Raw genomic sequence first — 21398 nt, 5'->3', positions numbered from 1 at the left:
GCACCAAGTCGCAGCCTACTTACCGGCACCAAGTCGCATGACGGAGCATCACTGCGACTTGCTGCTGTCTGGCCCAAGTGCCAAGCGACCTTGACTCCCATCCGCGTCTCCCCCATCGATCGTCATATTCCATATTCGACGCCATGGCATCAGCAGTATTCTTTCTCGACCTGAAGGGCAAGGTACGGCCATCTCTGTACGGCCCTCCCTGCGGCGACACCTCTGCTAACCAGCCGCTGCTGTAGACCCTCCTCGCTCGAAACTATCGAGGCGATATTCCCATGTCTGCCGTCGAGAAATTCCCCATCCTCCTCAGCGAAGCCGAAGAAGAGTCCTCTGCTGTCCCGCCGTGCTTCTCGCATGAGGGCATAAACGTGCGTATCCGGGATGTCGCCGCCCCCGGTGCCAACGCTGACTGCTAGCCTCAGTACCTCTACATACGACACAACAACCTCTACCTGCTTGCCTTAACAAAGCGGAATACCAATGCCGCCGAGATCCTACTTTTCCTGCACAAGGTCGTCGAAGTCTTTACCGAGTACTTCAAAGCGCTGGAGGAGGAGTCGATTCGCGATAACTTCGTCGTTATATACGAGCTCCTAGACGAGATGATGGATTTCGGTTACCCGCAGACGACCGAGTCCAAGATTTTACAGGAATACATCACCCAGGAGTCGCACAAGCTGGAGGTGCAGGCCCGCCCACCCATCGCAGTTACGAACGCCGTCTCGTGGCGCTCCGAGGGTATAAGGTACCGAAAGAACGAAGTATTTTTGGACGTGGTCGAAAGCTTGAACTTGTTAGTGTCGGCCAACGGAAACGTGCTAAGATCGGAGATCCTCGGGGCCATCAAGATGAAATGCTATCTATCCGGCATGCCAGAACTACGGCTTGGCTTGAACGACAAGGTCATGTTCGAGACGACGGGGAGGACAACGCGAGGCAAGGCTATCGAGATGGAGGACGTCAAGTTCCACCAGTGCGTTCGGCTTTCGCGCTTCGAAAACGACCGGACTATCTCTTTCATCCCGCCAGATGGCGAATTTGAGCTGATGAGCTACCGGCTGAACACCCAAGTCAAGCCACTGATATGGGTGGAATGCGTGGTCGAAAGCCACTCGGGGTCGCGGATCGAGTATATGCTGAAGGCCAAGGCGCAGTTCAAGAGGAGAAGTACAGCGAATAACGTCGAGATCATCGTACCGGTGCCCGACGACGCCGACTCGCCGCGGTTTCGGACCAATATCGGTGCCGTCCACTACGCTCCTGAGCAGAGCGCGATCGTATGGAAGATCAAGCAGTTCGGCGGCGGTAAAGAATTCCTCATGCGGGCTGAGCTGGGACTTCCTAGCGTGAGAGGCGACGACGAGCACGGAGGTGGCATGACCGGCGGATTTGGTGGAAGCATGGGTGGTGTTAGCGCCGGTAAGGGAGCCAAGCGGCCGATTCAGGTGAAATTCGAGATTCCCTACTTCACGACGAGTGGCATCCAAGTGCGATACCTCAAGATCACGGAACCTAAGGTACGTCGCCCACCGCCGACCCCGTTCTCATCCGTATTAACTGTGTACCTGTAGTTGCAATACCCATCCCTGCCTTGGGTCAGATATATCACACAATCCGGGGATATTGCGGTGAGACTGCCGGATGTCGTATGAAAGGTCACTGTCCACCTATAATGTATGATGAGAATATTGCTTCCGACAGGTCTAGAAAAAAAGGCTTCAGCTAGAGGTGATATGTCACAACTGATGGTGACAACGCGGGCATTCCGAAGAGGATATGAATGAGACGAAGTCTTCCAAACTCCACCTCGCCAACCTCCCCCTTTTCTCTATAATTCGTAACGTCCATGATCACTTATCATCTGTTATAGTGTGTCATTGAAGGCATTTCTCAGAGCTGGGATGGTCCCGGAACGTACTCATCTACCTTATAAGTGATGATCACTAACGACATACTTGGAGGTTTTCGCAACCAACCATGGTAGGAACTTACCGTACTTTCCACCTCCGCAGCAAGGGACGGCGGCAGTCTATTCAGCTCTATGATCTACTACGTTTTAGTTCTATTGCAGCTGGAACCGGTCAGGTGAGCGATCATATCGGTCACCATTCTCCTCGAGAAAGGCAACGCTATAAACTAAGTTCGCTCCCCCGGCGTAAAGCTCATCTCTCTCTATTCTCCAGTCTCGCCGCACCTCTCAGCAAGTCTCGTCGCCTCCGATCGACGAACTACCAGCTCTATCACGGCTACTATCACCACCATCATCCACCTCTTGTCCATCTTCCCACCCCTTTACATCCTCCCTTAGCTGCCACCATGCGCCTCATCAACGTCCAGACGCTGAGGCTCGAGGATTTCTTCGGCGCGACCCCGACGCCGCCGTACGCGATCCTATCGCACACGTGGCACGGCAACGAGGAAGTGACGTTCCAGGAGTGGGCACGCGCGGCGCGCGCGGACGCGGCGGGCGCGGCGGTGCGGCGCAAGACAGGCTACGCCAAGATCCTGGGCGCGTGCGCGTGCGCACGCGCCGACGGCCACGCGTACCTCTGGTGCGATACGAACTGCATCGACAAGCGCAGCTCATCTGAGCTCGGCGAGGCCATCAACAGCATGTTCGCCTGGTACCGCAACGCCACTGTGTGCTACGCCTACCTCGCCGACGTCGCGGCCGGCGCTGAGCACGCGTTCGCCACGAGCCGTTGGTTCACTCGCGGCTGGACGCTGCAGGAGCTGCTGGCTCCCGCGCGCGTCGTCTTCTTCGACGCCGCCTGGGGAGTCCTGGGTGACCGCAAGGAGTTGGCGCGGACGATCTCCGAGATTACCAGGATACATATCGAGGTCCTGGAAGCTCGTAAGCCTATCCGGAGCTATTCGATTGCTCAGCGGATGTCCTGGGCAGCTGATCGTAAGACTAGCCGCGAGGAAGATATTGCGTATTGCCTTCTCGGGATCTTTGATATCAATATGCCGTTAGTATATGGCGAGGGAATGAAGGCATTCACTAGACTTCAGCAAGAAATTGTCTTGGTTTCCAATGACCAGAGTCTCCTTGCGTGGGACTTGTTACATCCTACAGCTAACTCCGCCACGAGTGCCCTAGCGCACTCCCCCAATGAGTTTCGCTTTGCCGGCTCAATAGTTCGAAACAGGGATATGCAGAGACGTGCCTATTCCGTTACTAATTTAGGTATATCAATACAACTCGCTCTCATTGAGACTCACGTCTCCGGGATGGTTTTAGTTGGCTTGAATTGCTCCAAGGAGCTGTACCGGGAAGTTCCTCATACAGAGTTCCCAAACGGTGTTAAGCTACACAGGCGCTTTCGGATCTGGATTCATCTGTGCCGTATAACATACGACACTTATTCCAGGGTGCATCATCCATCATCCAAGATATTTATGGGAAAGTCATACGCAACTTTAGGGAATCCAACACCAACTGATCTATTTTTAAGTCTTAAATCACCTCAACCTTCCATAGAAGGGCCCACCCACAGCCTTCCACAAAATTTGGGAGGAAATTGGAACGATTCAATTTCGAGTGTCCTTGTTACTGTCGCCGCAGGGAAGTTGTCGCAGTATGGACATACCATGAAAGAAGTATCCCCACTGGGCCATTTTTCAATTGTCCCATTGAAACATCCAGGCGCATCTACAATGTCACACCAATTGATATCCTGCGACGGCCGTTCTTTGATATTCTCGGTCTTCTGGAATGAATACTTTTGGCCCCATGCATGGTTATACACAGTCATCCCAGATCCTGAGCTACAGGTCTGCAGCGAAATGGCTCGTCAGGTACAATGGAATTGCCTTTTCGAAACACATGGGCATACTCAGTCTAATCAATGTTGTAATAGCGTAGCTGCTATGCACTCACTCCACAAAGGGATATACGATGTATATGGGGGCTCATTAGGCCCGGCTTCGGGGGTAGAAATGGACCCGGTAGTCATTGTAGAGAGTTCTGCTCTCAAGGATGCATTTCAGAAACCTGTGCTGATAGTCAGCGTTATTTTCCAGAGCAGCAGAAAGTTTGCCATTGCCTAATTCAGTGTCGCTTTACCTACGTCTCCAGTGCCGCATACTGAACACCGGGAACTTCTCTGTACTGCGATAGGTTCACTAGCTTCACTCTTATCAAACACTACGTGTTACTTATACGACACAACACATCGTGTAGGATAGTTGCAAGTCTCTATGTTGAATTCTCTGTTACATGAGAGCAATACCTAAGAGATCAGTGTGAGGCTGTTATGCCACAAAGTTTTATCAGAAAAAAGGGTAAGTCCGATATGATGTTATATATTAACCGTGCATTTCCCCCACGATGGAAAATTGTCAACCATGAATATGTAATAATATTATCAGGCCTCATGAGGTTTAACTACTTATGATTAATCGACGAGGCGTATATAAACTCGCAGCATAAAAATTTATATAGGAATAAGTGTATGGCACTTTAGGGCAGGGAGCCATCAATTTCCTTGTCATTAATTTTCCTTGTTCTCCGCCATCAACTCACCTTGCGCTTGTAACAGACATAGTATAAACCGAGCATCGTTGCCAGCATTCCGAAGTAAATGTCTTTCATATGGTATCTGCGCCGTTCTTTCCAAAGCCTCTTCAAGAGAAACTTCATTTAATTGAAAATGCTGGCTTTGCCATATTTTCCGAGTATCGAGAAACGCTATAGAGCCTGCCGGATTCCAGTAGTTCTTGAGGAGGGCCATTGTGTGGTTGATTCCGTGGCCGATAATGATGGTGGTCCGACATCCAGTCATTAATGGCTGCAAAATATCATCGAGCATCCCGGCCACCTGGGAAGGAACAATTAATTTAGTCTCCCCAAAGGCAAAGGTATCGGGGAGGGATGGAGCGTCCGGAAACATATCATCTTGGAGTTTCCAGCAGTGAGAATCCATTTCCTCTCCGTCGTGGATGGTTGTGCACCACGTGGATACCCCAATGTCCGTAATTCCACCTCGATCTGGACACCTTGGTTGAACGTTGATCGAAACAAAAGCCATCGGTTGATTGCGGGATTCGCGCCGAAAACGAACCAGTCTCTCCTTGTCGTCCATGTCCTGCACGGGTGCCAACTTGCTTTCCTGAGCGACCCCTAAGGCGCCCCAATTCTGAAATAATAGTTTTGCATGTTTGATAACAAATGCAGTGGGCTGGGATAATGAAATTATTTGCCCATACGACCAGGTTATCAAGTTTCGAAGTGCATCCATAGGTGTGGTTAAGTTGAGGTAGTCTGGCAGCATTCGATTTCATTTTTTGCGATTCTAGGGCACCGCAATTCATTATAAGACTAGGAAATGGGTTTATGGTCTTTGGCTTAGGTAAATAATAAAGAAGAGGTGCACAGAGAATAATAACTAAGAGGATGCTCTATTAAAGCTCAAAGAATAGCTACACAGCCTGTTCCACTGTTTTAACTCAAAGACGACATCAGTAGAAGTGCTTTGTACGGTTGCGGCAACTTGAAGGTCGTTGTTTGATCTTGTAACTGCATTTCCTTTACGAAGCTATACCTATGAGAAGTGTAGCATACATATTTCTCTAATATACCTAATATTATAGGGCAGCCCTATTTCTTAAAGCATCTATTGGCCTCTGATACTTTGTAGTATTTCCCGAACCACACAACAATGAAAGAAAGAACAGGTAACAGTGTACCCGAAGACAATGCGAGTTGCTGACAAAGACACAGTCGAGGAGGTCTAGTCGCAAAAGGGACAAGGGAGGCCCCCACGTTCTCTTAGTTCTCTTAGGCGGTGTTTTACCCCGGATAATTCCCACGGTGGCGAGGCTGGCACTAAGAGGGGGCACCCGGGAGCCACACCGCAAGAAAGCCAGCCACAGGGAGGGGTGTTTACTGTACCTAAGGCTAGGATAGGTACCTTGGGGAGTGGACGTAAGCAAGGTGTACCTATGGCGGGGTGCCTATTCCGGTGTTTAGCGTGGGCATGTCCCGACACCTTGAGGGAAGGGAACGGGCGCAGAGGAGGTACCTAACCTAAGGTGCGGGCGTATAGGAGGTATGTACAGTACATGGGTACGTCGATCTGTGGACGTCCCGTTCCCCCCCCCCCACGCTAAGAGAGAGGTGCGAGACGGCTAGGAGGGGAGGGGGGAGGGGGCCAGGGGAAGAGCCAATGGGCAGGGCGGCGTGGGAAGCCCCGAAAAAAGCCCCCGCGTTTAAGGGTGGGTAAATCTGGGCTAACTGTTTCCCTAATATCCTTTCCCCATCTCAGCCCGCTTCTCCATCCCCCGTTCGTGATCCAGCCATCCCAAGCCATCTTGGGCCGCTATCCTTCGCCGTCCTGCCCGCCTCAGCCGTGTCGAGCAGCCTGCAGCAGAGTCTTGCGAGACGGCGCCGGTCAGTCGCAGACAACGGCCACATTCCCTACGGACGTACAGACGTGCGTTGCACACGAGCGGGCCAGCTGGTTTTGCTTTTTGTCACGCCAGTCCACCGCTCCTTTTCGCCGCCGCCTCACGCTCCCCCCATCGACCCCCCTCGATCCCCATCCCGTCCCCGTCCACGAGGACGATCCAGTCCATCATCGACCGATCAGTCAATCCCATCGTCGCCATTGAAAACCCGCCTTGCACCCCCATCACCTCCCCTCCCATCCGCTCCTGGTCTCTTGCCCCCCCCCCCCGTCCGCTCCTGGTCTCTTGCTCCCGTCGAACCGCGCCCACGGCCCAGCGCATATGCAAGTCACCTGTCTTTTCTGAAATGCCCGAGCGATGTCGCGAGTAGATGGCCTCCCAGCAGCAGCAATCACCGGTTAGAGGAGGCGGCAGTGCCGGCAGTGGTAGCGAGAATGCGAATGGGAAAGCTGCTGGCGGCCCTGCCGCTCCGACTACTACCACCTACAAGCGCGCCAGTCGCAAGGGCGCGCCTAGGAGGTTCATGTGCCGCTGGCCGGGCTGCGACAAGGTCTACTCGAGGGCCGAGCACTTGCAGAGGCACCAGTTAAACCGTACGTCTTCTCTCTTTCCTCGTGCGAATTGCCCCGATGCCACGCTCTCGAGCTGACCCGTTTCGCCTCCAAGATGATCCCAAGACCATCTACGCCTGCGATACCGCGGGCTGCAACCAGACCTTTGTCAGGCATGACTTGCTGGCCCGGCACAAGAAGAGACATTCTTCGTCCTATGTTCCGAGGAACCGCGCCAGCAGCTTCAGCGTTTCGGCCAAGGAGACGACGCCGCAGGCTACCCCCCTCACGTCGTCTCCCACCGTCGCGAACCCCGCTAGGCCGCCGCCCCGCCCAGTAGCCCCCTTCTCCCACCGGCCGGCGAGCGCTCCCCGCAACGCGGATATCCTGTTGACGTCTGACGAACCCATCCAGCCTCACCCGTTGCCTCTGCCGCCTCCCATAGCGCATACCCAGCCTAGGCCCCTCGCTTCGAGCATCCCGTGGACGCCTTCGATGGACGGCGTCAACATGGTGCGCCCGAAGCCCAACTTCTACAGCCGTGAGCAGCCACCTATGCAGGGCCATTCCACCTTTGTGCCGTATACCGGCGTCCCTGTGTCCGCTGATGCTAACGAGTTTGAGATCCGTGAAAATTTCGGTGTCTGGCTCTTTGATCCCCAGCAATCCTACAGAGACTTCAATTACACCGGCCTTCCCTTTCTTGAGGGTGGTCTCGAGTCTCCCTTTAATAACAACATTCATTATGACCACGAATCGCTTGCCAGCCGGTCCCAGCTGGATCTCACTCCTCCACGACACCCTGATTCTCCCGACGAGCTCATCTCCGAGTATCGCCGTCAAGACGTCATACGCCGTGTACAGCTATTCTACCGAAAGCGGAACAGGTTCGACCAGAAGCTCGCCAGCCTCATGCACGAGACGAGCGACGACATTCCCGGCTTGAGCCTAGAGTTCCTGCGGGATTGCCTGCGCCACTACTGGGACTACGTGTCCCCACGCCTACCCATCGTTCACCAGCCTACCTTTTCTCCCGCTCAATGCTCCCTCCTTCTCCTCATGGCCATGATTGCCCTGGGCGCCGCCCAGATCCACAATCGCGAGACGACGGGGGGCCTGCACGAGTACAAGGCATTCTCCGATCTCGTCATCACGAATCTCCGCTTCGAAATTTTGACTGCTGATGAAGCTTCACCTCCAGTGGATCTTTGGGTCGCCCAGGCCCTGCTCCTAGTCGAGTTTTACGAAAAGATGTTCTCGTCGAGGAACCTGCACGAGAGGGCACACGTTTACCATTCGGTGACACTAACTCTACTTAGACGAGGTAGCCCCCTAATTGGAGGTGCAGGCGCTGATTCCCCCTCTGACGAGCAGAACGGCGCCGAGCACCCCGCCACGTCGGACGCGAGAACATGGTGGGTGAAATGGGCGCGGACCGAGTCGATGCACAGAGTCGTCTTCGCCGCATTCATGATGGACGTCATCCACGCCGCCATGTTCGGGCACGCGGCCGACATGGCCCCTCATGAGATCCGCCTACCCCTGCCGTGCGACGAGTCGCTGTGGTCTGCGTCGAGTCCCGAGACTGTCCGTCATCACGACTCCAATTTCAGATTGTACGGCGTCAAACCCGTCTCGTTCCTAGACGGGCTGAAGCGCGCCATTCACGGACAGGAAGTGCAAACCCATGCTTTTGGTCGCATGATCATCATGTGTGGTCTCCTCAGCGTCGGCTGGCACCTCAGGCATCGTGAAACCCACCTAAAGTGGCTGGAGCTGGGATCTAATCCGTCGGACACGCGAGACAAGTGGTGTGGTATGCTGCTCAAGGCGTTTGATGATTGGAAGACTAGTTTTGACGGCGCAATCGGTTCAACCGATCTTGAATCGGACGGCACTACGCCACAAGCTCACTCAAATGGACTTGTCCAGAGCGCGTCTGTTCTGTATCATCTTGCTCATATTAGCTTATACATTGACATCGTTGACTGCCAGGTCTACTCCGGCGCAAAACGTTTGCTTGGCCGCAAGGTTTCCACGCGGGATTACGCCAACGTCGTATCGAGGATATCGGTCTGGTCGTCGCAGCCGACGACCCGCCACGCCATCTTCCACGCTTTCCAGCTCCTCCACCGGATCCTGGTCGATACTCGCCAGAACAGAGGGGCGGGGTTCCCAAACAACCCCATTGATGCCTACGGCATACAATACTCTTGCCGGGGGGACCCCGACCCCCATCGGCCATGGATCATGTATTATGCGACCCTGAGTATCTGGTCTTTTGTGCGCTCATTTACGCAACCGAGGGAGGAATGCAGTACGCTCCGGCCGTTTGCACGACAAATCCAAGGTAACACGGCGGGGATTGTTGACTATCTCAACAAGGTCACGAAGCTTCCCGAGCTCGAGGCTACGACGCCGTCGAATCTCCAAGACGGATTGCCCAACCTGCTTGACGTCATAAGTACTCTCGCGCTCGAGTCTCCTTCCGAGCTTCTCCAGGAGGCCAGCAGTCGCCTCGAGGTCTGCAAACGGATGCTCTATGGCGATGTGGCTTGACTAGACCCCGGCCGCCTCTTAGGGCTTAATACTCGGCATGTACTCTACCTCTATATTTATTTCTCTTTCACTCGGTTGGACCCAAAGGTTCGATCATACTAGTTGGAGCATTACTAGTTTGGAAGACGTAATTAGGGCAAAAGGGTATCGGAAATATCTCGAAATGAGTTTTGAATCACCTTGGCAAGTTCTCTACGGCGAAAGCAAACGGCTTCAGGCTGGACTGGTGGGGACTGGGGGAAGGGATTGCAATGAAATTCATGTACTACTTTCAGTTCTTCTGCCACGAATGTGGTCTGGGTCAATTGACAACTGGGAACTTTTTTTTGCTATTACAGAAGACAACCTGCGAGTTGGGCGGGTTACGTGTATGAGAAAGCTGGCAGACATTCGATAGAGGGAATACCCATGGTCTGTCTACCCCATGGTCTCGCTAGGTTTAGTTCGTGGTCAAATCAAATCGTTATGCTAACTCACCTACTATTATTTAATAACCTACTACCTACATTAACGGGTTCCGCCTCCACAACCGACAGCCACCGTTGATCCCGTCTTCTACATAGGTATAATAATATGACACACTCTAGGTACTCAGATGGAACGTATGATCTTGGAGGCCTGGGGTGGCACCTTGTCAGGGAAGCGGACGAGGGCGAGGAGCAGGACGCGCATCCTAGCGAGCGTCCACTCGCCGGCGATGCCGGCCATGAGCTTGTCGAGGCGGCGGGTGAGGCGGAGCTCGTCGGTGCGGGAGCGGCCCCAGACGCCGGCGGCGATGCACTGGCGCTTGACGGTGCTGAGCTGGTCGACGCAGCGGGTGAGGCGGCGCATCTGGCGCGGCGGCAGGACGTCGCCGATGAGGCGCGCCGTGCCCGTCGCCCGGATCGTGCCCGACGCCGGGAAGTCGACCAGCAGCGCGCACGCCGGACACCGCGACGGCACCTGCTGCGTCTCCACCACGATCGTGTTGTCCCCGGACCCCACCGCCCACACCTTGCAGTACACTGAGTCCAGGCACTCGAACACTTGGCGCGTGAGATAGACCGGCATCTTGGCCAAGGGGGGGGAGGGGGTTGGATGGCGTGTGTGGCGTGTGTGCGTGTATATGTGTGGGTGCGTGTATGTATGTGTGCGTAATATGTGTGAATATGCGTGCGTACGCGTACGTATGTATGTAGGTATGCGTAGATGCGTCTCAGCGGGTGTGTGCGTGTGTGTGTTTGCTTGTTGTTCAAGGGTGTTTATCAATGTAGGTAATATAACAATATGCTCTCAGCCGATCTAGGCAACGCGGACCGAGGGCAACTCGCGATTCGAAGCCGTGACTGGAGGCCGTGATATTCCTGGGAGCAGCAATTCGTCGGTTTGAAAAGGGGGGCACGGCTAGATGTACTCGATATTAAGCTGGGCGGGCAATGGCATTGTTCCTACAGACCGCCCAGGACAATAGACGTGTTTGGTCACAGCGTAGAGTGTGCGGGCTTTATCACTCGTCCGCTCGCGATGGCGCCGGCAGCAATCGTAGCGCCGGCGAGGCCGCCGACCTCTTCTTTGTCTCAGTGTTCATCGTTTTTCTTGTGCTACACTCGCCGTAAGGCGGCCTTCGCCTGATGGGTCAGTTCTCACATTTGTCTTAACTAAAACATTGCCTCAGAGATGGCGTTGCTGGCGGGTTAGTTTCCTTCACGATATGCTCTCTTCGCTCATTCGACGAGTCTACGAGTATGCCGGCGAGAGATAGCAGAACTCGAAGTCGTGTGTACCCAAGCCCGGCGTGCATGGTTGGCCGGCCGCAACAGGCTGCATCGCCGGCGCCCGCCCGTGGGGTTCATGTCTATGGTTGGTAGCTAGGTAATAATAAGCAAGTTGAAGCTGTAATGGGAGATATCAACTGTCACACGGGGATGGAACCCTATGCTAATAATCAGGCCATAAGGGTTAGGAGGATAATATCGGGCATTAAAGCCGTTACCTCGGCGACCTACTAAGGAAAGTCCTAGATAAGCTTCGGATAGCTTCGGTAGTAAGGTATAAAGGTACTAAGGTATAAAGGTACCTTCGAGATATATTAGGCTAAGAAGGGAACGACGGACTTAGAAAAAAAAAAGATAAGGACCTAAGAAACCTCCTATAGAATTATTAGTTAAATTAAACCTATTCTAAGTATATCCCTTTGTTATAGATAATTTTATACTACTTTTACCCTTATAACTTTATTATAAATTAATAATAAGGAAAGCCTACGCCTAAGCCGGTATCGTACGCCGAAGCCGCTAACCCGGCCCTACTACTATTATTAGATTAACCTCGACCCTTTACTAAAGAACCGGAGCCGTAGGCGTTCCTACTCCCGCGACCGGCTACCTCGGGGTTAGCGTCGATCTTTATAGCGGAGGTAGCTTAAATAATAGCTACGATTAATAAATTAAAAACCGTAATGGTAGAACTAAAGGCGAAGGACGCTAAGCGGGCTATCCCGGCGCCTTAGCCGGAACTAACCTCCGAACCGACCGATAAATCCCTCGTAGTATATTAACCTTAAGAATACGAGGTAGTTATAGCGGATATTCCGGAAATCGCGAACTTAGGAGTAGTTATACGAAACCCTCCGTAATAAATCGTAGATTTACATAAGTAAATGGAATAGGCTTATTAAAGCCTAGTAATATTAGTTAATTAAGTCGACGCGGGATATCGATAAAATACGATTCTAAAGAAGTAATACGAGTAATTACGATAGCTTTACTAAACCGCTACGGCTATATAAGTTACCGGTATCCGAACTACGAAAATATAAATCCATAAGTTCTAGAAGTAGGTCGTAGAATAAAGTACTTACTTCGCCTAAAACGTATAGGAAACCGTAGCTAAGTTTACCCGATAAAATAAAATACGAACGGCCGCTATAAACTAACTTCGAAACGCCGCCCTTTAAAACTAACGGGCCTTAACCTAACTACGCGAAAAATATAATAAATTAATAACGGACGTTAGCTCCTAAGCTACGTAAAAGGATAAATAGATTAACGAAATCCTTAATAAGAAATACCTTACCCCTAAGGTTATAAAGGAAAAAACTTAGCTAATTAAAAACGACCTTAAGGCTTACGCGGTTAATTTAATTAAAAAATACTAGTAACGACGATTAAATAATAAGCTAACGGATATCGAATCTATTATTACCGGAATTAATTAAAGGGTAAGGATATTAACTCCCGTACCGGCTATCCGTATTACGATAGCGTTAACCGGGAGATATATTAATAGCGAGGTTAGAATAAGGGAAATTATTTCCGACGGCGTACTATAGGATATTACGGCTAGGCGTACCGCTATACGCGCGCGAGCTCGCTTCTAGAATATTACCGCAAGAGCCTTTATATTAAAAGGAGCCGGGTAGGAACTACCGTAACCGCTAAGGATCCCGCGGAATACCTTAAGAAACCTAAGGAATTCCGATAACTCGGATAGCTTAGAATCCGGGGACCCGTAAAGGCTACGACGCTTACTAGGTATCCCTAAAGAATCCTAGGAGCCTCTCGACCTAGCCGAAGAACGTATAATTCGAACTTAAACTAAAGCTATAAATAATCGACGAAGTATTACGGTAACGACTAACCCGGTATATCTTATTAAGCCTACGGCCTATAACGATAAGGACTTAGCTAAGTTTCGACCGTAATAAATTAAGGTTAAATCCTACCTCGAAACTTACGAGGAAAGTTTTACCCGAGACGTTTAAAAGATTAATTAAATAAAATCGATACTTATAAAAAAGGCCTAGCTTTAGTATTAATAACGATTAACCTAGGTAGAGAGGTTAATAATCGTCGATACTTAGGTAGGATATTCCTAAGCCCTTTAAAAACGATTTAAGGACCCCGCCGAACGATACCGTAATTCTAAGAAAATATAAGAACTTAAGTACTAAGGAGATATCTCCTAATACCTTACCGAGCTTATAAACCTTAACGACGTCGTCTAATAATCGGGAATTACCTTCTAGAATTATATCGCCCGTACCTTACCCGACGAAATAATTAAGTTAGTTTACTTACGACTAAGTAGTATTCCCGAAAGCGATAAAGCCTTCTTTAAGGTAATTAAAAAAGCTAGCTAAATCTACGAAAACATAATAACTAACCTAGGAATTTCGGGAAAAGGAGGGTCCGCTTCGTAAAAGGAGTATATAAAAACGGACTAGTAATAAAGGTAACCCGTAAAAGAAACTCGCTCCCGCTTAAGCTAACCGATAAACGAACGTAAAAGTAAGGATAGTAAGAAACCCGTACCGGCTAAGGACTTACGATAGATAGGTAATAAGAAAGCTTTAACTAGAATTAACTAAGCCGCTATCGACTAGCAAAAGAAGGATAAGAAAGCCTACTAACGGTACGGAAGGAATAATTACTAAACCCTAGCTTACTTCGTAAAAAAGGACTTAGAAGGACGGGACTTACCTACGCTACCTAAGAAGGTCTTATTAGGAAAAAGAAGAAGAAAGGAACCCGAATTATTATTAAATAAAAGGGTTAGGATCGATACTACTATACGATAAGAAGAAATTCTTCCCCGTATTATAAAACTATCCGATTCTAATAAAGAACGGGATTTTTAAAGGCCCCCTCGTAAGCGTTAACGGAAGAAAGAAGCGATAAAAATAACGTAAAAATTATAGCTATAAAGCGGCCTAGAACGTTAAAAGTAACGAAAGTAATACTAATAATAAAGAAGCTACGAATCCCCTAGCGTAACTTAGACGAATTAAGGTTAAGTAAACGGCTTATTTACGTAATGTAAATAAAATATTAAAGAAAGGAATACCCCTTACGAGTCTTACTAGATACCGGTAGCGAGGTACCCCTAATTAACGCCGCTAAGGTTAAGTAGCTACGCCTCCTAATTAACTAACGCTGTCACGGTTTTAAGAGCTGTTCGCTGGGTAAAAGCCGTATGTTGATGAACTAAAGCTAGACGAGGAGAAAAAGTAAGAAAGTGTGCCCTGTGGGCCGCACTTGCGACAGCTGGCCTTATCCGCCGTAGGTGCTGAGGGCCTGATCACGTGCTATGCCCTGGCACTAGCCAGGGCCCTACTATGGGCATAGCCCATTACAAACGCTTAAAGCCGAGAACCCTAATAAGATTCGACGGCTTTAAAATCTCGTTAGGAAGGCTTTAATATATAAATAAAATAAAGCTCCGTAGCTACGAATATATCTACTCCGTCGCTTAAGAAGTTAGTAAATTAAACGAAGAAATCGACGTTATCCTACCTTAATAATAAATAAAGGAATACCTTCCTTAGGGTTTATTTATAAAGGGACGATTATATTTTAACTTACCCTAATGCCGGAACTATCGCCCCCGGCTAATCCGTATAGGAACTACGCGAAAAAAGGACGCTTTATTATAAGTACCCGAATAATTCCGCGACTTCGTCCCTATTATAACTAAGGAAGCGGGGTAACGGTTCCTTAATCGGTAACTATAAGACTACGCTATCGAACTTCGTCTAGGAACTACCCCCCCGTAGGGACCCTTATACGTCATAAGCGGACGATAATTAAACGCCTTAAAACCTTAACTCGACGAAATACTAGCTATAGGAAGAATCCGGAAATCTAAGGCCCCCTACGGCGCATTTATAATATTCGTAAATAAGAAGGACCCGGGCGCCTTAAAACCGGTAGCTAACTACCGGGGGTTAAATAAAATTATAATACCCGTCCGATACCCGATCCCGCTAATTAATAAGCTATAGAACCTATTCCAAACGACGCGATAGTTTACTAAGATTAATTTAAAGTCTAGCTTTTATATAGTACGAATCAAGGAAGGCGATAAATAGAAAACCGCTTTTAAAACGCGATATAAGCTATACGAATATACGGTTATACCTATAGAATTAATTAACGCCTCCGTTACCTTTTAAGCTATAATAAACCATATCTTTCGCGACCTCTTAAACGTAGAAGTTATCGCTTATTTAAATAACGTCCTAGTTTACGCCGATACGTTAGAAGAATATAATAAACTAGTTAAAGAAGTCTTAAAACGGCTCATAGAAAACCATCTAGCGGTAATCCTAAAGAAATATACCTAGCGAACGTAAGAAGTTAAGTTCTTAGGATATAACATAAGCCCTAGGGGTATTACTATATCTAAGGATAAAATAAAAGCCATTCTTAACTAACGTACCCTAGCTATACTTAAGGACTTATAAAGTTTTATTAGGTTCGCTAACTTTTATCGTAAATTTATACGTAACTTTTCGGGTATAGTTAAGCCGATTATTAGCGCTAATAAAGGAAACCGTAAGCTATGGAAATGGAAAATCGAAATAAAAAGGGCCTTTTAAGAACTAAAGGAGACCTTTATAAAAGCCCCGGTACTTATATATTTCGATCCTAATCGAATCCCGATCGTAAAAGCTAACGCCTCGGACTTTGCTATTTCGGCCGTCCTTTCGTAAAAAGACAATAAAGGAAGATTAAAACCAATAGCCTTTTTCTTAAGACGACTTATCCTAGCGGAAATAAATTACGAGATATATAATAAGGAATTATTAATAATCGTCGACGTATTCGAGAAATAGCGATATTATTTCGAAGGTACTTAGCATTAAATAAAAGTATATTTAAACTATTAGAACCTAACGTACTTTACTACGGTAAAAGTACTAAATCGACGATAAGCCCGCTAGGCTTAATAGCTTTTCTCGTATTACTTTATAATATATTACCGCCTAGGAAAGTAAAATAAAAAGGCCGATATTTTATTTAGATTATTATAATATCGCTTTAAAAAAGGAGGAGCTAAGGACTAGCCGATAGCGACGGTCCTATAGGAAAAGCATTTTTTAAAAAATTCGGGCTCGCCTACGGTAATATTCGCTAGCGTACGACTAAGTAATATCCCGATATCCGCTTAGACCTTAAAGTTCGTTAAATAGGTTAAAACGGTAGCTATATAAAACCCGGAGTACTAAGCCTAGCTAGCTAAATTATTCGGTAAGAAAATAAAGTTCTAAGAGGGCCTTCTCTACCGACGAAACCGCCTCTAGGTACTAAAGGACCTATAATAGGAAGTAGCTAAATCGAAATACGATATTAAAGTAACGGAATATATAGGTATAAATAAAACCATAGAACTTATTACTCGAAACTTTTAATAACTTAACCTAAAAGTAATAATTAGGGAATTCGTTAGGGGATATCGCGAGTACTAATAAAATAAGGTATCCCGATATACCCCGTTCGGATTACTATAACTTATAAAACTATACTATCGATTATAATAAATAATCGCGATAGACTTTATTACGGATTTATTAATATCTAACGGCTACGATTTTATATAAGTTATTATAGATCCCTTTACTAAGATAGCGTACTTTATTCCGCTAAAGAAGGACGGTAAAAAAGCCGAGGACTTAATACCTATCTTTATCCGTAACTATTAGCGGTTATATGGAATTCCCTTAGATATTATCTCCGACCGAGACTTACGGTTTACCTCTTATATATGGAAGGATATTCTAAAGCTCCTAAGAGTTAAGCCTAGAATAAGTACCGCCTTTTATCCTTAAATAAATAGGTAAACGAAAAAACTTAACTAAATCCTAAAAGTATATCTACGCGTCTTCGTAAATTACGAAATAAACGACTAGGAAAGCCTATTTCCTATTACCGAATTTACCTATAATAATACTACTTTAATAGCTATTAATATATTATCCTTTTACGCTAACTACGGATAATACCTAGTAACATATAATCCCCTACTAGGTATCCTTAAGAATCTAGGAAGTAACCTTTATATTTATTAAATAATTAAGGTATATAACGAAGCTAAGTAATATTTAGAAAAAGCACGGTAGCGGATAAAAGGATAAATAAATAAATACCGAAAAGAGGAACTCCTTTTAAAAGTCGGATAGCTAGTTATATTAAACGCCCGTAACATTAAAACCAAACGCCCTATAAAGAAAATAAATAAGAAGATACTCGGTTCTTTTAAAATCTAAAAGGTCGTCTCCCCTACCGCCGTAACTTTAATACTCCCGAAAGGCTAGCGTATTTATAGTACCTTTTACGTATTCCTTATCGAACCTTACCGCGCTAGTAATTAGGAATTACTTAACCTTAACTAAGTCTTACGAGAGGTAGCCCCGATTAAGGTAGAAGACTACGAGGTAAATAAGGTACTAAATTCCGCTAGAACCGGAGAAGTTATTAAATATTTAATAAAGTAATAAGAATAGCCGGCTAAGCGCTACTAAACCTAGGAGCCGTAGGAATACTTTACTACCGAAGGAATAAGAGGAGCTATTAAGTTATTCTATTAATAAAACCCTAATAAGCCCGCTAACTAACGAGCCTAGGTACCTAATTAACGCTTAAAAACGAGCTTCTTCGATAAAGAGGAATAATATTATACGGAAATAGAACCCTATATTAATAATTAAGCTATAAAGGTTAAGAGGATAATATCGGGCATTAAAGCCGTTACCTCGGCGACCTACTAAGGAAAGTCCTAAATAAGCTTCGGATAGCTTCGGTAGTAAGGTATAAAGGTATTAAGGTATAAAGGTACCTTCGAGATATATTAAGCTAAGAAGGGAACGACGGACTTAGAAAAAAAAAAGACAAGGACCTAAGAGACCCCCTATAGAATTATTAGTTAAATTAAACCTATTCCAAGCATATCCCCTTATTACATCAACCCAATAGTATGTGAGACCTGCCTATAGATGAGGCTAGGATATCTCCAACAGCAGCGTTATCTGCACCATTCTCCTCCAGGAAAGTCTTACTGTAGGAATACGAAGGAGAAGCTCTCTGCGTGCAAGGAGGACCCTACGAGTGCCAGCACATGTCTCGTGGCGTTGTGAGGTGCAGAGTTATCAGGGTTGCTATCCGATTCTCAAAGTGAAGTCGGGTATGCAGCATCCCGTGTGGCATCGCGGGGCCGAAAGCTGTTGGTCGTGGTGCAAAGTGCCCACATGGAGTTGCTGTAGGCCTCGAAATCTATTACCCCAACGCCAGCCAACGCCGCTCGCGGTCTGCGAGGCGAAGACAGCAGAAGCCAACGACCTAGCCCTCATCGGGTTACCTTGTTCGGCCTGGGGCTTCTGATATCCCGCGGGACGGCAGAGAGATGCATGCCGCGAAAAAGCCATGGCTGGCGTCGATTGGTCTTCCTGAGAGACTTGTATAATGGGCGAGAAGGCGGTGTGATAGAGTGGCCCGCATCCGCATACACATGTATAGGCAGTCTTGGTCTAATATTTCGTGAAAACTAGTGCTTGCTGCAGTTTATATGCGTGGCGAGTCTCCTCTAGGGGTACCCTCCTCACCAACTAACATCCTCACCCCTCCTCCCCCTCCCCCTATACTCACGTAAGTGGACAGAGGTTGCAGGAGATATCTGCCCCCCGAGTTTCTGCACCGGCTCCCAGAAGAAGACCCGCGGGACGGCTAGACTAACGTTGAAGACGTGATGAAATGCACATATATTTAGAACAAGCCACCTGGACACACCCTCATCACCCCCGGCCACGGCCACGGCCACAGTGTGGCATGGTTGGGCGAACCTACTTGCCGGATGCCTACATGGCTTACCCAGATGGATGTGGAAAAGATATGTTCGTCTCCAAGTCGTACGGCATACGGGGCTTTTGGATGTTTTGCATTCCGCGCAATTGTCTTAGTTGCTTTTTCCCTCGGTATTCAGAAAGGGGTCACACACATGGAGGGTAAGCTCGTTTATTTGCGAGTTTCCCAATTCGTCGACGGCGACGTTGGGAACGAGTGTTAATTAATATACCTTGTCTCGAAGTCATGTGTTGGATATGTATTCAATCAGGAGGCGAGGGGACATGCCACATAATACGGTCGAGATATCAGAATATCAGCCGCATACGTAACCTTAAATGAATTACCTACATGATCCCTATCTTACCCATGCGAGGCTACTGTTCGTATTCAGTCGAATCATAAGCTGGCCAATCCTGTGAGTCTCTCTGAGCAGAGTGACATGTTTTTTTCTTAATGTTTCGGCGTTGTCATCGGCGATGGGACTCTCTTGTTCATACGTTGACCTACTGCTTTTGGTAATCTTGAGTAGACAAGCATCAAGTCCGACGGTACTTATTTGAATGAATTAATACGTGTCATCAAGGGAGCAGGCTGCAAGATATTGCTGTAGCATAGTCAATTCTAGTGCTCTCTACTATCTAGGTTGGTCTTCACAATTAGAAACTAGGGCCACCTTGAGATTGGTATAATATAACCAAACTCCGTGGTAGTTAATTAGATATCGAGTTGGATGCGCTATTACGTCTCTCCTTTTCTACTTACTTTTAGCCAGAGTAATACATAACGCGGCGAATGAAGATCTGGCTTTTACGGATGTGTAAGTATATCTAGACTTCCTCACCGTAGAACTCGAGCCAGGAAGTGCGCCAATCATAATAAGGACGAGTATAATAGGACTCGTGGCTGGGGAATACTGATTGGCGGACAGAATCAATGCCCGTCCGAAAACGAAACGCATTCGTTTCAGGCCTATCCCAGCACTCCGGCGGTGTCAGGATGTCCAGACGGCCAGAGTTTCCGAAATTCTCATTCACCTCCTATTCGCTCGAGAATTCACATGATTGCGCAGGTTTCTGCATGCGTAGTAAGGAATACCGTGTGTATGTTGGAGGCGAGATCAGCGATGATGCGGCCGATCTCTGCGTCGATCCCATCACCGACATTTCCCATTCCCCGGATTATGCCCACGAAACCCCCTAACCGTGAACGTTTCAACCCCCCCTTCCTCGAGACTTCCAGGATTGGAGTCGAGCCCAAATTCCGCCTCGTCCGATACCGTAGAAGGTGTTTCCCCCGGACCAAGGCAGAATTTAGACGGACGAGGAAACAGACCACCTCGGAACATGACGCGGCCGAACCATCCATGAGGAAGGAATTCACAACGTGGTTTTATGTGTTTCTCAGGAGCCGCCGTGTGGCTCGGAATTCGTCTCTGTGTAGCAATTGTAGCAACATTCCCGTCGTTAGAGAAATTCCTAGATCTAAGCATCTTATGATATGATTCTTCAGAAACATGCTCTTCACGGTCTTTAGATTTGTATTGCTATCCCTGATTCCCGCTCCACACTTCGCTGAATGCTTTACCTACAATGCTACTTACAATGTATATACACACATTTTCCATGTCAATTTATAACTAGGTTAGATCGCAAATAAAGCCATAAATCCCTCATCATTAACTAGCATAGTCTTGTGAAGGAGTTGTACCCAGCACCCCCGGGACTGTACTAGAGAAGAGAGTCTTTGGTTATATCGATTGGCACCGACCCAGCGCCGGCAAGGCGGTAACCAGGTCTTCTCGAAAGGAGAGGGGGCCTCGAAATCGTCCGTGTTATACACGCCGAGGGAAAAGTTTACCAAATGATTCCGCGGCCTAGCTATTCGGCGCCCTCCATCTTTTACCGCTCGCTAATTGCGATGCGCGACGTATCAAACAGGGGGTGCCCGGAGCTGAGGCCGCAGGCGTAGCAGAACCCACGGCAACCCAGCCTCACGGCCCAGCACGAACCCGGCGTCAGGGGGAGGGGTGGTCGCCGCTGGGAAACATTCGAACGGAGAGAGCTAGGCTGACGTATATCGCACCCGTGAGGCATACCGCTCGCTTGGGTATTTAAGTCTGGCGCGGCCGCTCATGGCTAGTGTCATGATCACCAGCAAGAACTGCAAACCATCAAGCACCAACGAGATATCCAAACAACTGCCAACTCCACGCCATCAGCCACCTCATCGTCCCCCTCAAAGTCTCAAGTCGATACTTTTCTAACCAAGCAAA

At 48.1% G+C, this 21398-nt stretch overlaps 4 protein-coding genes across 4 annotated transcripts; 3 read left to right on the top strand and 1 right to left on the bottom strand.

Annotated features, from left to right (window-relative positions):
* The first annotated feature begins 51 nt into the window (after positions 1–51).
* GGS23DRAFT_343927 (Mu homology domain-containing protein) lies at positions 52–1821 on the top strand. The gene is made up of 4 exons (XM_051513073.1): positions 52–182; positions 246–374; positions 429–1523; positions 1578–1821. The coding sequence occupies exons 1-4, from the start codon at positions 144–146 to the stop codon at positions 1656–1658; spliced, it is 1344 nt and encodes a 447-aa protein (XP_051367782.1). The 5' UTR covers positions 52–143; the 3' UTR covers positions 1659–1821.
* Positions 1822–2672: 851 nt separating this feature from the next.
* Positions 2673–4176, top strand: GGS23DRAFT_587605 (uncharacterized protein). The gene has a single exon (XM_051517494.1). The coding sequence runs from the start codon at positions 2896–2898 to the stop codon at positions 4057–4059; it is 1164 nt and encodes a 387-aa protein (XP_051367781.1). The 5' UTR covers positions 2673–2895; the 3' UTR covers positions 4060–4176.
* A 2077-nt stretch (positions 4177–6253) lies between these two features.
* Positions 6254–9527, top strand: GGS23DRAFT_616651 (uncharacterized protein; the record flags this gene model as incomplete). The annotated part of the gene is made up of 2 exons (XM_051520800.1): positions 6254–7010; positions 7084–9527. Exons 1-2 carry the CDS (start codon positions 6788–6790, stop codon positions 9525–9527), a joined length of 2667 nt encoding a protein of 888 aa, XP_051367780.1. The 5' UTR covers positions 6254–6787.
* A 435-nt stretch (positions 9528–9962) lies between these two features.
* On the bottom strand, positions 9963–10759 carry GGS23DRAFT_616647 (uncharacterized protein; the record flags this gene model as incomplete). The annotated part of the gene is made up of 1 exon (XM_051520799.1): positions 9963–10759. A coding segment is annotated over one exon (759 nt), but the record flags the coding sequence as incomplete, so codon positions are not given.
* Positions 10760–21398: the final 10639 nt, after the last annotated feature.

This window comes from Durotheca rogersii, assembly GCF_024521655.1.
Source record: "Durotheca rogersii strain YMJ 92031201 chromosome Unknown GGS23scaffold_38, whole genome shotgun sequence".
Classification (NCBI taxonomy): Eukaryota; Fungi; Ascomycota; class Sordariomycetes; order Xylariales; family Xylariaceae; genus Durotheca; species Durotheca rogersii.
Note: the sequence above shows the minus strand (reverse complement) of the source record. Positions and strands in the feature narration are given on the sequence as shown.